We start from the raw sequence: 20,708 nt of genomic DNA on the forward strand, positions 1-20,708 counted from the left end.
TTTAATTTTTTTTTAAAAAAAAAAGGCCACTATGACAGTATGATGAAACAATATGGGTGGCAAAAATCCAATCCGAACGATTCGATCCAATCCGTGATCCAGTTGATCATATTCGAAAAAAATGGAAATTTGATCTGTTTTTTTCAATTTTGGATATCTGAAAATTTTCGGATCGAATTCTGATCACGAATCTAGAAAAATCCATATTTGATCCGATACGATTTTTTAATATAAAAAAAATTAACTAACTTTGCAACAAACTCCGATTTATAATGTTAGCTCCAATTAAAATGTAATATTGTATTTGTAATCTTGGATTTTAGTCAAGTGTTTTTTTTACAAGTATTTTTCCCTTACCTTAATACTTAAGGGTCTGTTCTCATTGATTGAACTCAGCTGAACTGAACTAAACTGAGCTAAATTGAATATTTTATAAGAGAAGAAAATTAGGAACTGAACTGAAGTGAATTGAGCTAAAGTGAACTAAACTGAATTTCATCGTATGAGAACAAGACCTAAGTGAACCTTATTGTATTATTATGCTTGAATTTGTTGCGTTTATTTAATTTTTTACAATTATTATGAAAGTTCATAAAATGTAGGATTTTACACAACTCAAATAAGGGGCTACCAAAAGAAATACAGTACCAAATTTTCAATATTAGTATGCGGGTCGGACATCCGAAGGCCGATCCGAAATTTCGAATATTCGGTTTTTTTTTCGGATTGGATTCGAATCATAATTTTCCCGATCAGAAATAGCTAGGCCTATGAAACAATGGTTATTATGTTAAAATAACTCATTATTCTATTTATAAAGACCATAAGAGATTAATTTTTTTTAATGAGAGTTTTAATATACTGATCACTTTCAATAATAATAAAGGTCAATACTCAATATGATCATAAGAGTTTTAATTTTTTTTAAATGCACCAAGGGTCTGTTCTGATTGACTGAACTGGGCTGAACTGAACTTAACTTATTGGAGCTGAATTGAACTGAATATTTTATGAGAGAAGGAAATTAAGATAAGAACTGAACTGAACTAAACTTAATGGAGCTAAACTGAACTGAAAATAAGCTGAAGAGAACAGACCCTAAGTCAAAATTTAAAACTTGAACGAAGTATAATAATTGTATCCCATCTCGGCATGTTCCCAAAATGCAACCAAGAGGGGGTAGGGAATGCTGACGAGGCACCCTTTCTCTTTTCCCCTACCCAAATTTACCATTGTTGTTGTGTTAATCAATGCCTAGTAAGGATTCAGGAACTTGTATTTTAATGGCGATGCATTAATCTATTAGGAGTATAGCATTCATAGTAATTGTGCAAGTTACATCGATGCTCATAAAATAAACTAAAATAGTTCTAAGAATCTAAAAACAGTGCTTCAGCCAGCAATGTAATACATTAAAGAGGTGATACGACAAAAGTAGAACAAAAAAAATTGCAACACAGTCTAATTAGCACTACAAATCAAATGAGCTAAACCAAAGACAATCCCTAACTTTAAGACATGAACAAAGTCGATCATACAGGGGAGACAAGGCTGTTAATGTATGGAAAAACTTCATACCGAGAATTAGAAGGTGATTCGTTGCACAATGTCGTAGTTAGGGTTCTCATATCATGAATAAAGACCTTCTTGCCATCAGCTTCAAGTACAAGCATACCATCCCACACGAACAAAACTCGTAGCTGATTATTTTTCCCAAGTCCCATGTCTGAAGATTTCAACTGAACTTCATGCTTCATCATCCAAGGGCCACCCGCCTTAAATTTCATTGGCATTGTATTGCTATGTATATTTCTCAACACATTCACCTTAATGGAAAAACCAGTTGAAGACGCCCTGCAGAGCTTCCCATCCATCATCCCCAGGGATGTATTGCCATATGGCGGTCTGTTGACAAATGCCCCATAAGCAGAAGTTTCCGTTGCCTTTTCTTTTTTCAAATCAAAGATCAAAAGCTTCCCACAAGTTGTTGGCCAATAGGCAACTCCATTCACAGTAATCCCTTTTAAAAACGTAAGTTTTCTACTGCTGAAGAACATCTCTGATGCAACTTTCCAAGAATCTTGCAGCGATGAGTAGATCTCAAATTCATAAGCTTCCTCAATGTCAGTAGAAGCAAAGATGCATACCACCTTATAATCAGGCAAGAAATTCAGCAGTGATGGTTCAAACTCAAAAGCAATTGTAGGATCAGATCCATGATTGGCAGTAGGCTTAGGAAGTTTCTTCCACTGCTTATTAACAGGATTGCAGACATAGTATGGCTTATCCCCAGAGCGGCCTTGGCAGCAAAGCAGGCCATTAGAGGAGGCCTTCACATCAACTGCCTCGGGCAAAAACTTCAGTTCTTGATCAGGCACACCATGAGCCATTCGGTCCGGGGAAATGAAGAAGGGAGGTTTTCCTGGTGACTGTAAAAAGAAACCCGACATTGAGGACAATGCAATCGACTGATTATGGATGAAGAAGGGAGACGAGATCAGAAGATTCCAATCCCTACACACTGCACGAAACCTTTGAAGGGATTTTGCTGGGAGATAACGAAGGGCATGCTCTCTGAGAATCTCTCCGAGGTCCATGTAAATTCTTTGAAACTTACTCACGTCCCCACAAGGTTTCTTCATTACTCTATTCATCCTGATCAATGTCAAAGAAAATACAGGTCAATCAAAGCCCTCATAGATCTCTCGAGGAAGCTGCAATAGTTATCATCTCACTCTTCATACATTTTATACGCTACAGGCTCAATCCCACATCCAAAGTATGTCAACTTCCTTGAGAGTCGATGCTCATATAACAAGATTTACACATTTTCCCTTTATCCCAATTATTGCCTAGTACAAGTGTACTTGCATTCCTAATCAACACATCTACTTTTCATTTACTCTACAACACAGAATTGAAGTTTAATATGCAATTTCAACAATAACAACATCATCAACAAACAGCAACAACAAAAAGTCGGACAAAAACCACACCTTCAATTCTAATTTCAACAAAATTTCTTTCTTTCGCGATCCTACCATATTTGCCATCAGCATAATGATATTTTACCTAAATAAGTGACATTGATTGATCATCACATTACCCTTCATTATTTCTAAGATTATTTCCCAATTTTTTAAATTCATCAACTAACCATTGCCTTCAAAATATACTCTACAATTGATAATCTAATTCTAATCAAGCAATCATACAATTAAAATCCCCAAATCATCAATGAGAGACGCAATTCACAATGTACGGTACATAAAGTAGAACAACGAAATCGATTTTGGCAAACCTCAACCTCTAACTGATTTTGGCACACCTCTTTACAAGAAAGCACAGAAAACTGTATTTTCAATAAAGGGTGCACCAAAATCAATTCTTGGCATCTCAAAAACCATTTTTCTCATCTAACAACAATTGTTTGCAATCAAATCAATTAGGGTTTATAAATAAAATCATATGATTACAAAAAATAAATAACATACAGAGCACCGTATACTGTATTAGTAAAACCCTTTAATGTTACAGAATAATTCGACAAATCTACAACAAAATTCAAAGTATAATTCCGTAATTTAAACAACTTTCATTTATTTTGCCTGAATTTTACCAACCAAAATGTATAAAAAAATTGATCTTTCGAGATCATACACTAAAAATTAATACCCAATTTAATCATATTCGAAAGGAATTGCAGGGGAAAAAAATCTGTCGGAAAGTTTCAGCAATTTCAATGAAGCAAAAGTATACAGAATAACAGAACTAAGACATTCTTATACCTTTGCCGAATTTATCTTCCTGCCTAGAATTTTGCCTTCAAATTGAAGTCTTTTCCCAAGAGTCTCGAGTCTCATTCGATAAAAGAGAGTGTTTGATGAATAAACAAAAAAAAATATAACGGAGTACAAACCTAAGTCGAAAAACTGGTGAGGAGAAGAGTGGTAATTAGAGCAAGTTTAGGCCCAAGTCTTAAAATTTGAGATTAGGACTCACTTCACCTACTTCACTTTAATTTTTATTAAAGCTTTTTTTTTTTTTTTACACTTTTCTACCTATAATATGTCAAATATTTAAGTCTTAGGGCTAAAGTGATAAATTTGTGTAAGTCTTAGTGAGTCTTAACAAGAATTTGATGACATCACATCCAACATGCTCTTAGCAGATTTGGTGAAACTTATTGGTTTGTGTTTAATGGGTGGTTTTATTTAGGGAAAATGTTAAACGAAGTATGTAGCTTTAATGGTAATATACGTAGTATAAGAAGTTAAATGAGGATAGTACTAATAAGGGTTATGGTATATGTAGCCGGCTATATATAAGCATTAAATATAAATATGAAAATTGTATAAAATTTGGAATTTATAACAAAACACATGTAAAAGTAAATCACTATAATCAAGGGCAGATCTAGAAATTTTTTATAAACCGGGCGGAAATTATAAAGAATTTCAAATAATAATGTCTTACCTCCAAAGCTATCTAACTAGTAACTAACCAACTAAGCCTATTATAAAACTTGAATATTTGTACAAGCTTTATTTATATAATATCAAAATTTGGGCATTGGGGGGGCAAGGCCCGGTTAGGCCCCCCTTGGATCTGCGCCTATGATTCAGATTATCTCACTAATATTGATTTGGATTTTGGAATTACTACTTACGTTTCTTATTATTTGTATTTAAAAGGATTTTTTTTATGTTTGACAAATGATATTCTTTGTTGTAAGTGTGCATTTAACCAACCGTCTTCCCCTTTATTAACTTAACACGACTAAAAATTGCAACCCTTGTTAATTAACTACTTGTTTAATAATGCTCACTAAAAAGGCCGTCTATTTTTAGGTGGTAGAGGACTTGTGGTCAGTTGTTTGGGGTGGTCCGTTGGCCCGTCGGGTGGAATTTTTTATTGATGAAACTAATAAATCTAAATTGATAATTTTAACTTAAAATTTTATTTAATTAAGTTGGAACCAATCAAGATAGGACACTTGTACAATTAACTTATTGAATAGGTTAGCTTTAGGTAGAAGATACAAGTAGATGTAAAAAATTGGATTATATGTAGTCAAACCCAAAAGTTAGACCAATTTGAGAAGACAACTAAAAGATGGGATTATTCCCATCAATTTTTCCTTGTCTAAATCACTAAATGAGTAATATGAACTTTTAAACCCAATAGATGTAAAATATGAAGATAGAACATTTATATGAGAAAATTTAGATACATCATATAGCTTAACTAAATTCAACATCTATTTAAATACATATACTATGCATAGGAATAGTACTCTTAAACCAACTATTTTACTGATCATATAGGCAAGATATATAACAATCATAGTTTAACAGACGATAATACTGTAATATGGAACCATCCTCTTCACCAAACACCGGTATAAAACTCAAAGTTGATCCCTGGTCCATCTGATGCATTAGTCACTAAAGCCACACTAGGCTGTTAACATAAGGAACATAAACACTGTTTCTGTTAAATTCTTCCTTAGTGCTCACATTTGTAGTTTCCTTAGTTCTTAGATCATACGACAAGAAGTTTTTGCCTTTTGGATACACAATCACATCGCTTCTCACAGACAAAAGATTCACTTCACAATCATTCGCTGCATTATTGCCAGTATCTGCATTACTATATAGCATAAATTTTTTCAGTTCCCATGTCTTGCTTTCAGATCCCATATGCATAGTATTTGCATACTCATTGGACAACACATATATGCTTAGTTCACAACCTTTCCTGTGTGATACACAAAGTTTTCTGTCCACACTGCCCAAGGTACGCGTTCCATACATTCCATAGCATGGGATTACTTTCACACGATTTTTCTTTAGATCAAAACCAATCACATGATTGTTTACCAACCAGTACACAAACCCGTTCAGATGAAAGCCACCTCCCTTCAATATCCTTCCCTTTTCACCAAAGTAAATCTCAGAGGAAATCTTCCACGAGTTCTCAAGTGATGAATAGATTTCAAACTCATAAGCACAATCAAAATCAGTAGAGGGAAAAGCACAAATTAGCTTATAATCAGCCAAAAAGTCTAGCAGTGATGGCTCAAATACAAGTACCACAGATGTGTTCTGTCCATGGTTAGCTTCAGGGTTAGGAAGTTTCTTCCAGCGCTGGTTGACAGGATTGCAAATATAATATGCCTTTTCATTAGTGCGACCTCGACAGCAGAGCAAACCATGAGATGATGCAAGTAAATCAACAGGCTCAGGCAAGAACTTCAAATTTGGGTCTGGGATTCCATACGCCATTGGATCAAGGGGTATAAAGGAGATGGAGCCATCAGAAGACTGACAAAAGAAGCCCGACAAAGAACGAAAAGCAAAGGATTGGCTGTGTTCAAAGAATGGACTTGATATCTGTAGTTTCCAGCCTCTGCACACGGCTTTGAACCTGCAAAGAGATTTAGCAGGAAGGTAACGGATAGCATGCTCCTGGATTATTTCTCTGAGATCCATATAGATCTTGTCCGGCTTGCCCACCACATTAGAATTACCCAGCTTCTTTCCTTTGTCCATCCTAATCATAAAACAACCCCAAATCTTAATAAGATCTACAAACAATTGGGAAAGAAGCAGAATTTAAACCAACACAATCCGTAATTAACTAATTATTCTGCATATCATTGCAACCATACAACGATACATAAACTCGTCTCAACATCATAAGTCATACCCACTCATACCCATATATTAAAATCTAAGAAACAACCTTATTAAAACAAGTACATACTCGTATGTTATCACACATTCACACCCACAATGCTCGAAAACAAACCCAAACGCTTTATGCAAATTCACTCTCATGGGATCATGAATAAAATAAATACAGTAGCATGAATTATGTAAACTCAATATTTACCCATAACAACTGCACAAATTACAGGACATTATAGCAACACTAGAACCCATAAACATTTTGTTCATCTTCAGTCTGGTGGTAACATTACATTAGCATATAACAGCATAAATCATACAAATCTTGATAATTTTCACAGGAAAAAAAAAAATTGTACTTCATATAGAATTTACAAAATCATAATCTATTCCCTACATTAAAATCAGCTCTAGCTAAAAAACAGAAGAAAATAAAAACAAAAATTAACCAAAAATTGTTTCTCTCTCCCCAAGAAACAATCAACAAAACAACAAGAAATCATAAATTTTTTTTAAAAAAATGAGGATTAATGATTATACACAAACCATATATAGATTTCTAGAAAATAGCAAAATGGGGGTTTATATGATTTACTGATCAACAAGTAAAACAAAATTGAATTTAAATGAAAATGCAGATTAAAGCATGAAGAGAAATACTATAAAGAAAGAAGAAGAATCGGGATTAAAGAGGAAGGAAGAGTTACCTGATTAAGAGTGACCAAAAATTGTGTCCTAATTTCTGAAAGAAGTTAGGGATTTTGACTGGAAGCTATAGTCGCTATGACCTTTGTTTGACGGAGGAAAATCCGTTTTCCATCCTCCAATTAGTCTTTGCTCTTTTATTTTTAAAATTTGTTAGAAAGGTGCTTTTAATTGATCGAATTTGTAAAATAAGTCACTTTATTAAATACTACCTCCGGTTCGTATTATATATAAGTTTGGAATTTTTTATACTCCGTATTTCACAAACAATACACCAAAGTTGCATATAATACGAAACAGATGTAGTAAAAAGTTATTACAAAGTATATCCCATTAAGGTAATAAGGATATACTTTTGACCGAATTTCAGCAAGTGACTTTATTTTCCGACTATCATCATGTGACTTTACCAAACTAAAAATCCTTTTTCATCTTTTTCTCTTTTTTCCGCCTTTTTCCTCCAATTCTAATTGACCTCAATTGATTTGACTTCCTTCAATTTGAATGGGAGGAACTAGATTCGAACATTATTGCTATAAACAAACTGCTTCGTGGAAAAATAGGATTCGCAAAATAGAGAAGGAAGGAGAAATTAGAGGGAATGAATTAAGGTTAGTCGAATTGAAGGGGAAAGGGTAAAAAGGAGAAAAAAGATTGAAACAAAGGGGAGGTTTAAAATTATATGTTGGACACGTAATGATCAATGTCCAGAAACTAAAGTTAATCGTTGAAATCTGATCAAAGGTCATGTTAATGGTGACTAATGACTATGACCCTGTTCTTTTGGGGTTTTTGGGTAGAGAACAACAGAGTAGTTATAAAGAACAGAACCTATGTGAGGTGAAAGATATCGTTTACAAAAATAGTGTGATGTATTTCTATTTTAAAAGACCTTGCATTTTTTTTAAAAAAAATAAATAAATTAAAGGGAGTATAATAAATATTATACTCTAAGTATTATAAAAAAGAATAAAAAAAAATATAGTCCTCACCTTATAATGAGTGATTTCCCAAAATAATGTAATAATATAAACTAAGGGTGTGTTCTCATAAACTAAGCTGAACTGAACTGAGCTGAACAGGACTTAACTGAACTGAAATGAATATTTTATAAGAGAATGAAATTAGGAGTTGAACTGAAAATAAACGTATGAGAGAAAACCCTAACTCCTTATTTACATTGGTTTAAAAGCTATTTTCCACAATACCATCCACGTAGGCTCGGTTTCAAGGTTTGGTATTTACAAGTATAAAACCACTAAATTATTGGCAGTTTTAAAGAACTAATATAGAACCGCTAATGGTATTAGAGGTTCTATGCATAGAACTATATTGGTATTCGCAGTTCTTTACCTAAAACCTCTAATACCATTAACGGTTCTATATAAAGAGCTGCTAGTGAAAGCTAAATTAGAGGTTTTATGCATAAAACCTCTAATGATATTAGCGATTTTTTACTGCTAAGTTCCAAGCCTAGGAACCGATCCTACGTAAACGATATTGTGGAAAATAATTTTTAAATAAACTAGAATTAATTTGTACTCCGTATTTTAGCACTATTTAGGGAAATAACTCCCTTGTAATTTTCAAAAATTTGTAAAAGTTTAATGTTGCAATAAACAAATGAAATAACATCACTCATCTACCCCCTTCCCCATCCGGGCAGTTCCCCATAACACTCCTGCTATTCAGATCGAGTGATCGACCCACAAAAGGAAAAGGAAGCTCACTTCTTCTTGCTCAATAATTCGTCCAACAAAACCTTTTTCTTATACGAGTATATTCATCATCAAAAATCCACAACAAAATCTAACTTAACTAGGAAAAATCATTTCAATTTCCCACCAAAATTCCTGGAAATCCCAACCCCAGAAATAAACAATAATCAAAGATGAAAGATGATGATTCTCTCCCATTAACAACATCAAATTCAACCTCATCAACAGCTTCATCAACCAAGAAAGAAACCTCCGATGTGGGTGTTTTCGGCAAAGGGCGGTACAAATTCTGGGCATTAGCCGCCATTTTACTGCTTGCTTTCTGGTCCATGTTCACCGGCACCGTCACTCTACGGTGGTCCGCCGGAAACCTCAACCGTCTCTCCGACGACCTCGACGCTCCTCTGAGAAACGATCTTGATGTTTTGGTGAGTTTTAATTTCTATTTCTTTGATTTTTGAATCTGGGTTGGTGTTAATTTTTGTGGGGTTTGATTGGTTTTGCAGGAAATGGAGGAGAGAGAAAAAGTGGTGAAGTATATGTGGGATGTGTATACGAATAGTCGGCGGATGAGATTGCCGAGGTTTTGGCAACAGGCGTTTGAAGCGGCGTATGAGGATATGACTAGTGATGTGCCTGGTGTTCGTGAAGCTGCAATTACTGAGATTGCTAAGATGTCTATTCGTTCTATTGATCTTGATCCACCTCCAATTCAGATGACGGTCAGTGTTGTTTCTCGCTCCTGAATTGTGTGCATTTTGTGTGTATGAAGTCGTAAAAGTTAGTATTGTAGACGGGATTTGATCTCAGGTCTTAGGCCTCGTGGTCTTGTAAATGATCCCAAGACTTTTAACCGACAAAGAAACTTTAATGTGTGTGATTTCATGACTCCATTGTGTTATTATGCTTACTGGTATATGGTTTGATTGAATTGATGTTGCCTTTTGCCGTTGGATATAATTTTGGTGATGGGAATGTAAGTTGATAAATATCAGTTGTTTACTGTAGGATGGGTGTACAATAGGAGAAGGGTGATTTTTTTTACTGAAGATAGAGTGAGGGGTGATATTTTTTTTTTTAATATATTTGTAAAGCTGAATTTAGAATGAGGGGTGATCTTGATCTGTCTTCTATCCAATTCACTGTCAGTATTGTTTTAGCTGTTATATTGTACATTTTTGGAGTGATTTAGATGAGATTGATATAATACCTTGAGCACAATCCCCTAGAACTTAAACCAACTAAGCTACATTAGTGTGTACGCTTACATCCCTGTTGTTCATATGCTTGTTGGTCTTATAGCTGATGTTGCTTATGCATCTTTAGTGACAGATATGATTTGGGTGATTAAGATATTAGGAATAGAGGTTGATGGATATAAGTTTTTTGCAGAAGAGTTTTTTTTAAAGGACGGATGACTTTTTTTTTTTTTTTTACTGAAATTGGAGTGAGGGTGTTTTCCAAAGGTATACTGAGAAACCTTTAATGGGAATCTGAATTTGTGAATTATTGGAGGTATACTTTTGCTCATGTTTGGGTTGCTGTGAGTGAATTGGAATTTTGGATGGGGTGTGTGTGTGTTAATGCGGTTTGGTTAATTAATTGACATTTCTGTGTCTTTCAGATTTAAGATTGTACATATTTGCTTTTCTGATGTTTACATGGAACTGGGAGTGGAAGTAAATTGCTTGAAGATGTTTCCATAAGGCAAATTTGATCAGATTATTGAGTAGCTATTATGAACCCCTTATGAAATTGGGTCAATTTCTGAGTCAAATTATTAGATAATTACTTCATTAGTTTAACATAGATTATTCTTGTTGGATTATGGGTGATTGAGGTTTATAGAAGACGAGAAGATAGAATCCTTGGTTTATGCAAGTCTGCTGCTGCGTCAGTGTGGCAGCACATAGTCTTCTCCTTTTTCTTTTTAATTATTTGCCATATTCCTGCTGGCTGTTGAGTCATGGAAAGCAATAACTAAAGAAGTGCATCATACCTATTGGCTGACTCATATTTAATGCAACTGTCAGTGACCATTCTATAAAATACTTCTACTTGCCTCATAATTAGTATGAACTCTTAGTGAGTTTCCTGCTGTTTCATATCATTCAGAGCATTGGTTACAAGAGGTTGGTGTGTGGGTGGCCAGTGCATAAAGGTATTAGCTTATTGCAGTTTGATGGTAAAGGATTACAATAATGATCCAAGAAATTTTGAAAAGTGACTAACTAAATTTGAAGTTGGGGATCAGATCAGAATTCATAAATACTTTTTTATTTGCCCTTTGACCTCGTTCCTAAGTCTTTAATGTGACTGTCAGTGGCCATTACATATATTGCTTCAGCAGACCTCCTAATTAGGTGACTTCTTAGTGAGATTGGTGTGTGGGTGGCGAGTGTATTAGGTATTAGCTTATTGCAGTCTATAAGCAGATTACAGTATTATTGTTCCAAGAAATTCTGAAAAGCGAACAGCAAATCTTTGAAGTTGTGTATCAGATGATCAGAAATACTTTTTGGTTCGACCATTGACCTTCTTGTTCTTAAGTCGTTTCCTCTACTGGGTTAGTTTGACAATGTTGCAAAATAAAAGAATAGAATTTTTAACTGTACTATGTTCATGTTTCTTGTTGTTTTCTTCCTTTGCTTCAAGCTGGAAATGGTTTACTTAGAAGTTAGAACAGAGAGGAAATTTTGAATAGCAAATGGCAGAACTTGCTAAAGTCTCAGTTGTGTATTATTCCCTAACCATAGGTTCTTTGAGAATCTGCCATTGTATTAGGCTTATGGGTATGAGCTCAGGGTATTATAAGTACTTGCAGCATGAAGAATAGTATGCCAATTGGAGTCTGGATGGAAAATTCTTCATGAAAATTATGTGACTTGTGGGATGTTTATTAAAATCTCCACCTCTATTAAATTATTGTGACTTGTGAATGGTAATATGTCCAAAATGGATGATTTGTGGGAACCCATGCATGAAATTAAAAACGAGTATTTGGCTCTTTGGATATTAAATTCCCTTCCCCTTTGATTCATTCCCCTTCTCTTCTGCCTTAGTACCTCATCCGATCCCTATCAGTGTATTAAATAGCGTACCTATCACATCAATGCTCTTAAGTTTTTTATACATTAGTCTTCATAGGAAATAGTGGGCTGTCAGGAAAGGGCATCCTCAATGTGCGGTATTGAGGGTATTGTGGCCGTGATGGATTGTTCCTTCTATGTATGTGATTCCATGAGATAGGGAATTACAGAAATTTGCCTTACAATTTCAGTTTTGCTAACCCATTCCTGAATTTTTCTTGTGTGTGCCTAGTTGGATTATACCTCACAATTTACTGATCAGATAAATAGTATGGATTTGTAATCATTAAAGCCCATATCAATGTTGTAAAAGAGGCTTATATAGCAGGGTTTACCATTTTGTTGCTGAACTTTTCTTATTCTGTATCATAATTTTAGTATTCTCTGGTAACTATAGCAGAATGACAGTAATGATACTTGGCCCGAGAGTGAGTGAACTGATTAGCTAATAAGTTGAATTTTCATGAGAGGAAAAAAAACTATACTATTTTGGTTCCAAGGATTATCTGTGGTAGATGATTTTTACTTGGAATTGGTAGAGGACAATACCCTTGGCCAATAACCGCTTACCTTAACCAGCCAAGTAGCCAACCACCACCAAGATACCCACCCATTCACTTATCCCCAATTTTAGCCTCAAATTAATTTGCTTTACTCCTTATTTCATTTTCCTCATTCCAAATGTGGATTGTGAGAATTATTGTGAAAGACTTATGATGCATGGTGAAACATGGCAGTATCTAACTTATGAGACTGGAAAAGTTTTAGCATGGTTAATAAGTTTGATAGTCTTCCCCCCTCCTAAACTAAGAATCGGGCTGTTAGCCTACCAAGCACTTGCCTGATGCTCTTGCTGCCCAGCTAAGTTTTTTTCTTTTTTCTTTTTAATTTTTTTTGTGTGTTGGGGGGGGGGGGGGGGTTTGGTTGGCATCTTTTGCAAGTTGTGAGACAAAGTGGCCTGGTAGGCTGGTATTTCTAAAAGTAGCAGTGTTTGTGGAGAGCCGCATTTAATCATTCACTATATAGGGATATTGGAACTTGACCCTCACCTCCACATCCCTTCCCACCTCAATAATTGGTGGGAAAGCAATTTTTCATTGATAATAAAATGCTTGTGGAGTCAAACTCATTTCTGTTTTTGCTGCTATGTTAACAGGGTGCTCGAGTATTGAGTCTTAAGCATGCAGAAATTAGAAAGACAGCAACTGCATCTGGGAATAGTTGATAAATGGATACTTATGCGGCCTATGAAGCTACAATTCATCACACATTATTGCCGTTCAGAGAGTTTTGCTTATAAGATGCAAACTTCTGCCAGGGCATACAACTCACTTGTAGTCAGCTGATCTCGTTTACATGCAGAATATGTACTGAAGCTGGAATTTCATTATTACAAATGTCGCTATATAAAATTTATTGAAAGGAAACTTTTCTCCCACTATATTGATTCTTCATTACTGTAAGAATATAAAAACTTTGTAAACTAAAGATAGTGAATTCTATATCAAAGATAAGAAAATTATTAGATGCATATTTTGGCTCCGTACAACATGGTGATTGGTGAGAGTAGTACCACTAGTACCTATGGCATGGATAAATTGGCTATAAATTCTTTACCAGGTGTTATACTGACTTTTTGATTAAGGTGGAACAACCCTTACCAATTGATTCGAACACTTAAATCTTGTATAACCCTTACCAATTGAAGGATTCAAAATATCTAGAAATAACAACTAAACAAATTACTCCAAATCCTGATAATTAAAGGACCTTTGTTATTTATGGTAGTGTACAATTATCTTTGATGGCCCAAAAAAGGAAATTGTGCTTGTTAATCCGAAACAGAAGGAACATAGGTTGAAGGGTGTTTAGCTAAAATTGGGTTTGTTATTTGAAACGGTTAAAAAAAAATCCTATGATGGGGAATAATAATTTTAAATGCCATAGTCTTGTAGATAAACACAATTTACACCGTAAAAAATTTAAATGGCCAAATTATGTGTCATTTCAAATATTCGGATCGGATTCGACAAATTTAAATCGGGTCTATTTTTGAACTTGAATAGTGATCAGTTCAAGTCAGATCGGGTGAAGTTTTGACAACTCTGCGTCTAACAGACTAACACACATTGTCCTGAACTCCTGAATCATCCAAATCAAACTACAAAAAAGTGGAACATACCCAGAAAGAGCTAAAAATCAGTGAGATAGAGAGGAAAAAAAAAAGGAGAAACCCAAATGAAGTGTCCATATTGCTCAGCACCACCGTCGCACGGGCGGTGCACAACCACCCCAACAGGCCGCTACATAACAGAGTGCACATCTTGCGGCCGTGTTATCGAAGAACGCCAGACTCAAACCCACCACATCTTCCATCTTCAAGCTCAAGACTCCCCTCTTTTCCTCTCCACCTCCGACCTCCCTCTCTCTCCTCCTCAACCCGACCCGGATGACCCGTTTGACCCAACCGGGTTTCTCACCGCCTTCTCCACTTGGTCTCTCCGCCACTCCCCGCTTTTCGCCGCTTCTTCTCTCTCCTTCTCCGGCCACCTCGCTGAGCTTGAGCGTGCTCTCGAGGGTACTTCTGTAAATTCTAATTCGTCTTCTTCTGGGGTTGTTGTTGATAATTTGAGGGCTTATCTTCAGATTGTTGATGTTGCTTCGATTCTGGGGTTGGACCATGATATTTCTGATCATGCTTTTCAGTTGTTTAGGGATTGTTCTTCTGCTACTTGTTTGAGGAATCGTAGTGTTGAAGCTCTTGCTACTGCTTGTCTTGTTCAAGCTATTCGTGAAGCTCAGGAGCCCCGTACTCTTCAGGTTTCTCTCTCCTCTCCATTTTCTGCAAATTTGTTGGTATTTTATCTATTTTGTTATTGCTGCTTTGTTGAATAAATGGGGTTTTGTTCAAATTTTCAGTAATGATGTAGACGGGATTTGATCATAGGTGCCAGGTATTATTACCCCGGGACTTTACTTACTAACTAACTAAGCTAGTAAGCGTTTGCCGGGGTTTTGAAATTAGGATGATTGTATTGGATTATTTGGAGTTTATAAACCAAACCTTTTCATGATTGAGCTTTGTGAATTCAGGAGTTTTTAGGAATTTGAAGATTTAGAATGATGCTAGTGTTTTGAATTTGTCTATTTTGTGTTTTAGAAATGGTGTTTGTGTAGGACTACTACAGTAGGAGTGCATGAATTTAAGCCCTTCAATTTGAAACTGTCTATCTCTTGCTTTAATTCTATAGGAGTAGTTTCTGGTTGAACTTTTCAATTGGCTACATTGATAATTTTAAGAAACTCATTGTAGATGGCTAGATGCATTCTGAATTTCGAATGTATATTTGATGTTTTCGGAGGATTGGTCTGGATTTGAAAGTCTCGGTCTTGATACAGTTTTATGGTGAACTTTATGCAATCCCTTTTCTTAGTTCTTGTTTTCCTTAGATTAAGTTCTGGATGCTGAGCTATTTATGAAATCTGATTGCTGTATTTACCACCAAGTTGTGCTAGTTGTTCATTTCTAACCACCTTCATTTCATCCCTTGCTGGAACTTTTATGGAGTACTGAACAATGAAAAATTATTACCCGAGTACAAGTTTGAAGAAAAGGTTGTGCTCATTTTATTTGCAATAATATATGATGTGAATAGATCTAAGAAAAGTTGCCAATGTGATAAGAAAGGGCACTTAAATTTAAGGGCGTTTGTAATAGGGTCTCTTATTTCATGTAACAGGAAATCTCAATTGCCGCAAACCTTCCTCAGAAAGAGATTGGAAAGTATATCAAGATCTTGGGAGAAGCTTTACAACTCAGCCAACCAATTAATAGCAATTCCATAGCTGTACATATGCCCAGATTTTGCAATCTTCTCCAGCTTAATAAATCTGCTCAGGTAAATAGAAATTCCTGGTAATGTCTGCTCATATGCATCATTAGGTGATATAGAATGTAATTTTCAATGTCACCCAGTGATGCCAATTAGAGGTAACTTATGAAGAATTGGAAAGCTTCTGAGATACTGTCATTTATGGCTGTGCTTGAATTTGAGTAATAACTAATAAGTAGGGGTATAAAAGTTTAAACAGGAAATATTTTCAAGGTAATTAATTAAGAGGTGAAAATTTAGTTATTACAACATTTACAAGTTTGGGAATCTAGTAACAATTCCTTTTTCAGTTATCGAAATCCTTTCCTCCAACCCTCTCTCTCTCTCTCTCTCTCGTCAACTGCCATTCAAAGTAGCTTGAACGCTTAGCTGGCAAGAGATTTATGCTGTCAATGAAACTTGAAGAAGTGGGACTAGAAGAATTGAGATGAATAGAGGCCATAAAGGATGGAAAAGTAATCGCGGGGGGGGGGGGGGGTGGTAATTGTTAATTTGTTACTCTAATTCTGTAGGGTAGTAAGTTACTTCATGTATGTAATTATCTCCGTCATTCCGTCCCTTTCAAAATATCTAACCCATTACTTTTTCCCCTCCTATTCATCCTCAATCCAGGCAAGCCATATATTGTACTGTAAAATTTGCTGCTTTCCAACTGCTTTCCTGTTTTTGCTGATTATTAATGAAGCTATTTTTGACATTGATGCTGAAGTATAACATATCTTATGTTGCTGGTCATCAGTTGGCTATTGCACATTTGCACCAGAATTAGAATTGGAAAATTCTTGCTATTTGTCAAAATTACCCTGAAATTGTCCTCCTGTATTGCATTTCTTCATTAATTTGGTGGCTTTGGAAGATAATGTCATTAAGGTTCTTCAAAGAAATGCTTACTCATAATTTATACCATTTTGGACATTTATAGGAACTTGCAACCCACATTGGAGAAGTTGTGATGAACAAATGTTTCTGCACTCGTAGGAACCCTATAAGCATATCGGCTGCTGCTATATATCTGGCCTGTCAACTAGAAGATAGACGCAAGACCCAGGCAGAGATATGTAAGGTTACAGGTCTCACTGAGGTCACACTCAGAAAAGTCTACAAAGAGCTGCTTGAGAACTGGGATAATTTACTCCCGTCTAATTACACTCCAGTTGTCCCTCCTGAAAAAGCATTTCCAACTACTACTATCGCATCTGGCCGTTCTGCAACCCCTAGAGCTGAACCCCCAGAAATTACTACTTTCGATCGAGAAAAGCAGCCTGAGAGCAAGCAACCCAAAACAAATCAGGCTTCAGAGGCTACTCATCCGGACAAGGTCAAGGGGGAGAATGATGGCAATGCTCCTAATACGAATAAATCATCCACTTCTTGGAAACCCGGGGCTCAAACTGGTTCTAGTGCTGGGAAGAACAGTGGTGAGATCAATCAAGGGAGTGGATTGAAGTTCAATTCAAGTATGCAAGCAGAGCAAAAAGCCATTGGGTCTACGAGGCCTAATCCATTTGTTGCCGCTCAGGTATTTGGAGCAACTTCCACATCGCGGCCTAGTAATCAAAACTCACAATCAGGACAATACCAAACAGCTGGTTCGTCGGACCTCAAGGAACCCAGTAGACATAATCAAGGCAGGGGTTCTGATACAGCTGGCGGAAGATGATTAGCTGTAGTGTAGCTCTTGGGTCTTTAGGTATTTACTAGTCTTGAAGGTTTCTTCATCCTGTATAATATGATGATGTGTTATGGATAGAACAGAGTTTATTGTTTTTAATTTCAATGTAAGAGTAACTGATTTGTTGATTCTTAAGAAACAATTTATATACTAAGTTGCCAGTTGTAGATCTTAAATGAGTCAATGACATGAAATCTTTTAGTCTATCCACAAAACAACTCCATGTACATAGAGTCTAGTCTAATGAAAATATGAAATGCAGTATATTGGAAAAACTTTGAAGGATTTGGGAGTATGAAGTTCTCCAAATTTATTTTATTTATTTTTAAAAAATAAAAAAAAGTTAAAAAATTATCACGCCGTTGCCGGGGATCGAACCCGGGTCACCCGCGTGACAGGCGGGAATACTTACCACTATACTACAACGACTTTGATTGGCAAGTTAAATAACGCTTAGACAAGTAATCCTTATCGACGACTAAAATTAGTGTAGTGGAACTGGAAATGGATTTTTAACGCAAACTAGAGTAGTAGAGTAGAAGACAATGATTACTTAGATGTTTGAGAGGTTATATTCAAGACAATGCTTTTTTTTTTTTTTTTTTCGGGCCTTTTTCTACACCAAAATAATTTACTACGAGTAGTAATATTGCTCTGTGTTTTCAAAAAAAAAAATTAATTATTGTGAACTAGTTCCTTTTAACTTAAAAGTACCTTGTTTATAAAACTATATATGAGTACTCTGTAACTAATTTCTTAATATTCTAGCTAGCTAAAAATTAATTTACATTCCACTTTTGTGACATAAAATTTCATGAAATTGACTTCAAATGGAATTTGAGTTTAAATATGTTTTAAAATTTTAACTAATGCCAATAAGCTAGAATCAGGTTCAAAATTTCAAGAGAATAATAATAATATTCAATACTTCTTCAAAATAAATAAATAAATTGAATGCAAATTAGGTTGTAATAGTGGCTAAACTAAGGATTTGTGTAAACTTGACAATCCTAACGCAAAAATCTACCTGCAAAAAAATGAATTGAAAACCCAAAATCTACCCAACTCAAAGTGGAGTTGACCCTATCTTGACCCGATATTTTTCAATGATCTAACTTAATTGTGCCCAATCCAAAATCGACGTGATATCCAAAATGACTCGACCAGAAGTTGACCCAATCTGATTTGAACCCGAATTACTTGACCCGAATAGACCAAGTACGTGAAATGTCCTAAGTAAATTACTTTATACCCGAACAAAAATTGCCTAGTGCCAAATTTGACTCAAACATTTTCATCCCAAACGTAATTGTACTCACAAATCGAATAAATTATAAATTCGAGTTTGATCCACAATATTGACACAAGATGTAATGATCTGAACATGACTCAAACATACCTGGCCTGAAATTGACCTGAACTGAACATACATGACCCAAAATAGACTCATTCGAAAGTCAACCCGAAACATACCTGAACTCCAAATGACCCTAACTTTGACCCGATGAGTAATAATTATGTGTGTCATATTTGACTATGTCAATTAATTAAGAACAAAGGAGCAAGAGTAAGAGCAAGATTAGCGTAGTCTCATCTTAAGACTTTTATTCATTGCCACGTCAGCTTTTTAGATTAAATTTAACTATTTTTCTAATTTATAATTATGTAAGACTCCTTAAGACTCGATAAAATTTATCTATTCAACCGCTCAGACTCATTTTTTACATATAAATTAAATTATTAAATTTTTTTAAAAATAAAAAAAAATAATAATTGAGTGCGAAATTGAGTCTGAAGTTGAGTCTTGAATTTTCAAGACTCCACTTCAGATTTTATTAAGACCAAATTTCATAAATGCTTTAAAATAATAAAGTCTTGTCTTAAGACCGCAAAATTAGAAAATGATGATGTCATCTGAAATCTTAAGACCTAGGGTTAATCTTGCTCTAATAATTGAATCTTAACAAGCTAACCATTTAGAAGAATCACATAAGTCCCAACATGAATATGGTTTTATTTATATACTCCACTATTTTGAGTTTAATTTAGAAGATTTTCTCAACTTATGATAAGTATATAAAAAAAAAATAAAAAATAAAAAAAATAGAGCGAGTAATTCATAACTATCAACACAAACTCCTTGAGTTCAATCAAATCTTATAAATTTTGAATAGATTACATTTATTACATTTCAATCAAATCTACTGTAATAAATTTATACTTTAAACACCTACGTATTATAATTTTAGGTAGATAAATAGAACATTTCCTTATAATGTACTATACTCCGTACATCCGTATCTTATATTGTATCCCAATCTTGAAGGAGTCTTGATTATGAAGTCGTAATCTAGTCCGAGTTAACCTAGTGAGAGATTCGATTTCACTTTTTCCATATCTAAATACTCCTAAGTAATCCCTAAAAAAAACCTAAATAAAATTATAAAAAATTGTACAGTAATCATATACTTCCTCCGTTCTTTTTTTATCGCATCACTTACTACTTTAGGAAGTTTATTTATTATTGCATCATTTCCTTTTAGGATAAAAAATATCTATGTTCACACTGCAAATACCCAACATACCCTTACTTTTTCACACTTACTTTTTATTTTATCTTACATTACATGGACAATTTTGTATTTTTACGTTTCTCTCTCTTACTTTTTTCCACTACCAAATTTTGCCTCCAAAACCCCTATGATGCAATAAAAAAAAACGGAGGAAGTATGTTTTTCAAGTTTTCAACCTCTATAGTCTTTAGTATTGCACATTTGCTAGTGCCTAAATAGTGGACTTGACTTCTTTTGTTTTCAAAAAGCCAAGAAGCCAACAGTGGTGGGACAATTCAAGACTTTGGCGGTGAATTTATGAGAAAAAAAGAGTGGCATTCCCGTAATTTCAACAAACAACAAGGGCAATTCCCAAACTCACCCCGA

At 34.9% G+C, this 20,708-nt stretch overlaps 4 protein-coding genes and 1 non-coding gene across 5 annotated transcripts; 2 read left to right on the forward strand and 3 right to left on the reverse strand.

Annotated features, from left to right (window-relative positions):
- Window positions 1-1,355: 1,355 nt before the first annotated feature.
- On the reverse strand, window positions 1,356-4,370 carry LOC110722580 (F-box protein At5g07610-like). Its single transcript, XM_021901846.1, has 2 exons — window positions 3,789-4,370; window positions 1,356-2,655 (listed from the first exon to the last, which is right to left on the reverse strand). Exon 2 carries the CDS (start codon window positions 2,652-2,654, stop codon window positions 1,533-1,535), a length of 1,122 nt encoding a protein of 373 aa, XP_021757538.1. The 5' UTR covers window position 2,655; window positions 3,789-4,370; the 3' UTR covers window positions 1,356-1,532.
- Window positions 4,371-5,188: 818 nt separating this feature from the next.
- On the reverse strand, window positions 5,189-7,546 carry LOC110722589 (F-box protein At5g49610-like). Its single transcript, XM_021901856.1, has 2 exons — window positions 7,400-7,546; window positions 5,189-6,555 (listed from the first exon to the last, which is right to left on the reverse strand). The coding sequence occupies exon 2, from the start codon at window positions 6,552-6,554 to the stop codon at window positions 5,448-5,450; it is 1,107 nt and encodes a 368-aa protein (XP_021757548.1). The 5' UTR covers window position 6,555; window positions 7,400-7,546; the 3' UTR covers window positions 5,189-5,447.
- A 1,453-nt stretch (window positions 7,547-8,999) lies between these two features.
- Window positions 9,000-13,735, forward strand: LOC110722598. The gene is made up of 3 exons (XM_021901866.1): window positions 9,000-9,543; window positions 9,622-9,837; window positions 13,361-13,735. The coding sequence occupies exons 1-3, from the start codon at window positions 9,289-9,291 to the stop codon at window positions 13,427-13,429; spliced, it is 540 nt and encodes a 179-aa protein (XP_021757558.1). The 5' UTR covers window positions 9,000-9,288; the 3' UTR covers window positions 13,430-13,735.
- A 484-nt stretch (window positions 13,736-14,219) lies between these two features.
- On the forward strand, window positions 14,220-17,908 carry LOC110722607 (plant-specific TFIIB-related protein 1-like). Its single transcript, XM_021901878.1, has 3 exons — window positions 14,220-15,024; window positions 15,945-16,103; window positions 17,020-17,908. The coding sequence occupies exons 1-3, from the start codon at window positions 14,443-14,445 to the stop codon at window positions 17,755-17,757; spliced, it is 1,479 nt and encodes a 492-aa protein (XP_021757570.1). The 5' UTR covers window positions 14,220-14,442; the 3' UTR covers window positions 17,758-17,908.
- A 218-nt stretch (window positions 17,909-18,126) lies between these two features.
- Window positions 18,127-18,198, reverse strand: TRNAD-GUC. The gene has a single exon. It is a non-coding gene; the product is annotated as a tRNA-Asp (tRNA).
- Window positions 18,199-20,708: the final 2,510 nt, after the last annotated feature.

Source organism: Chenopodium quinoa, unplaced genomic scaffold (genome assembly GCF_001683475.1).
Source record: "Chenopodium quinoa cultivar QQ74 unplaced genomic scaffold, ASM168347v1, whole genome shotgun sequence".
Classification (NCBI taxonomy): Eukaryota; Viridiplantae; Streptophyta; class Magnoliopsida; order Caryophyllales; family Amaranthaceae; genus Chenopodium; species Chenopodium quinoa.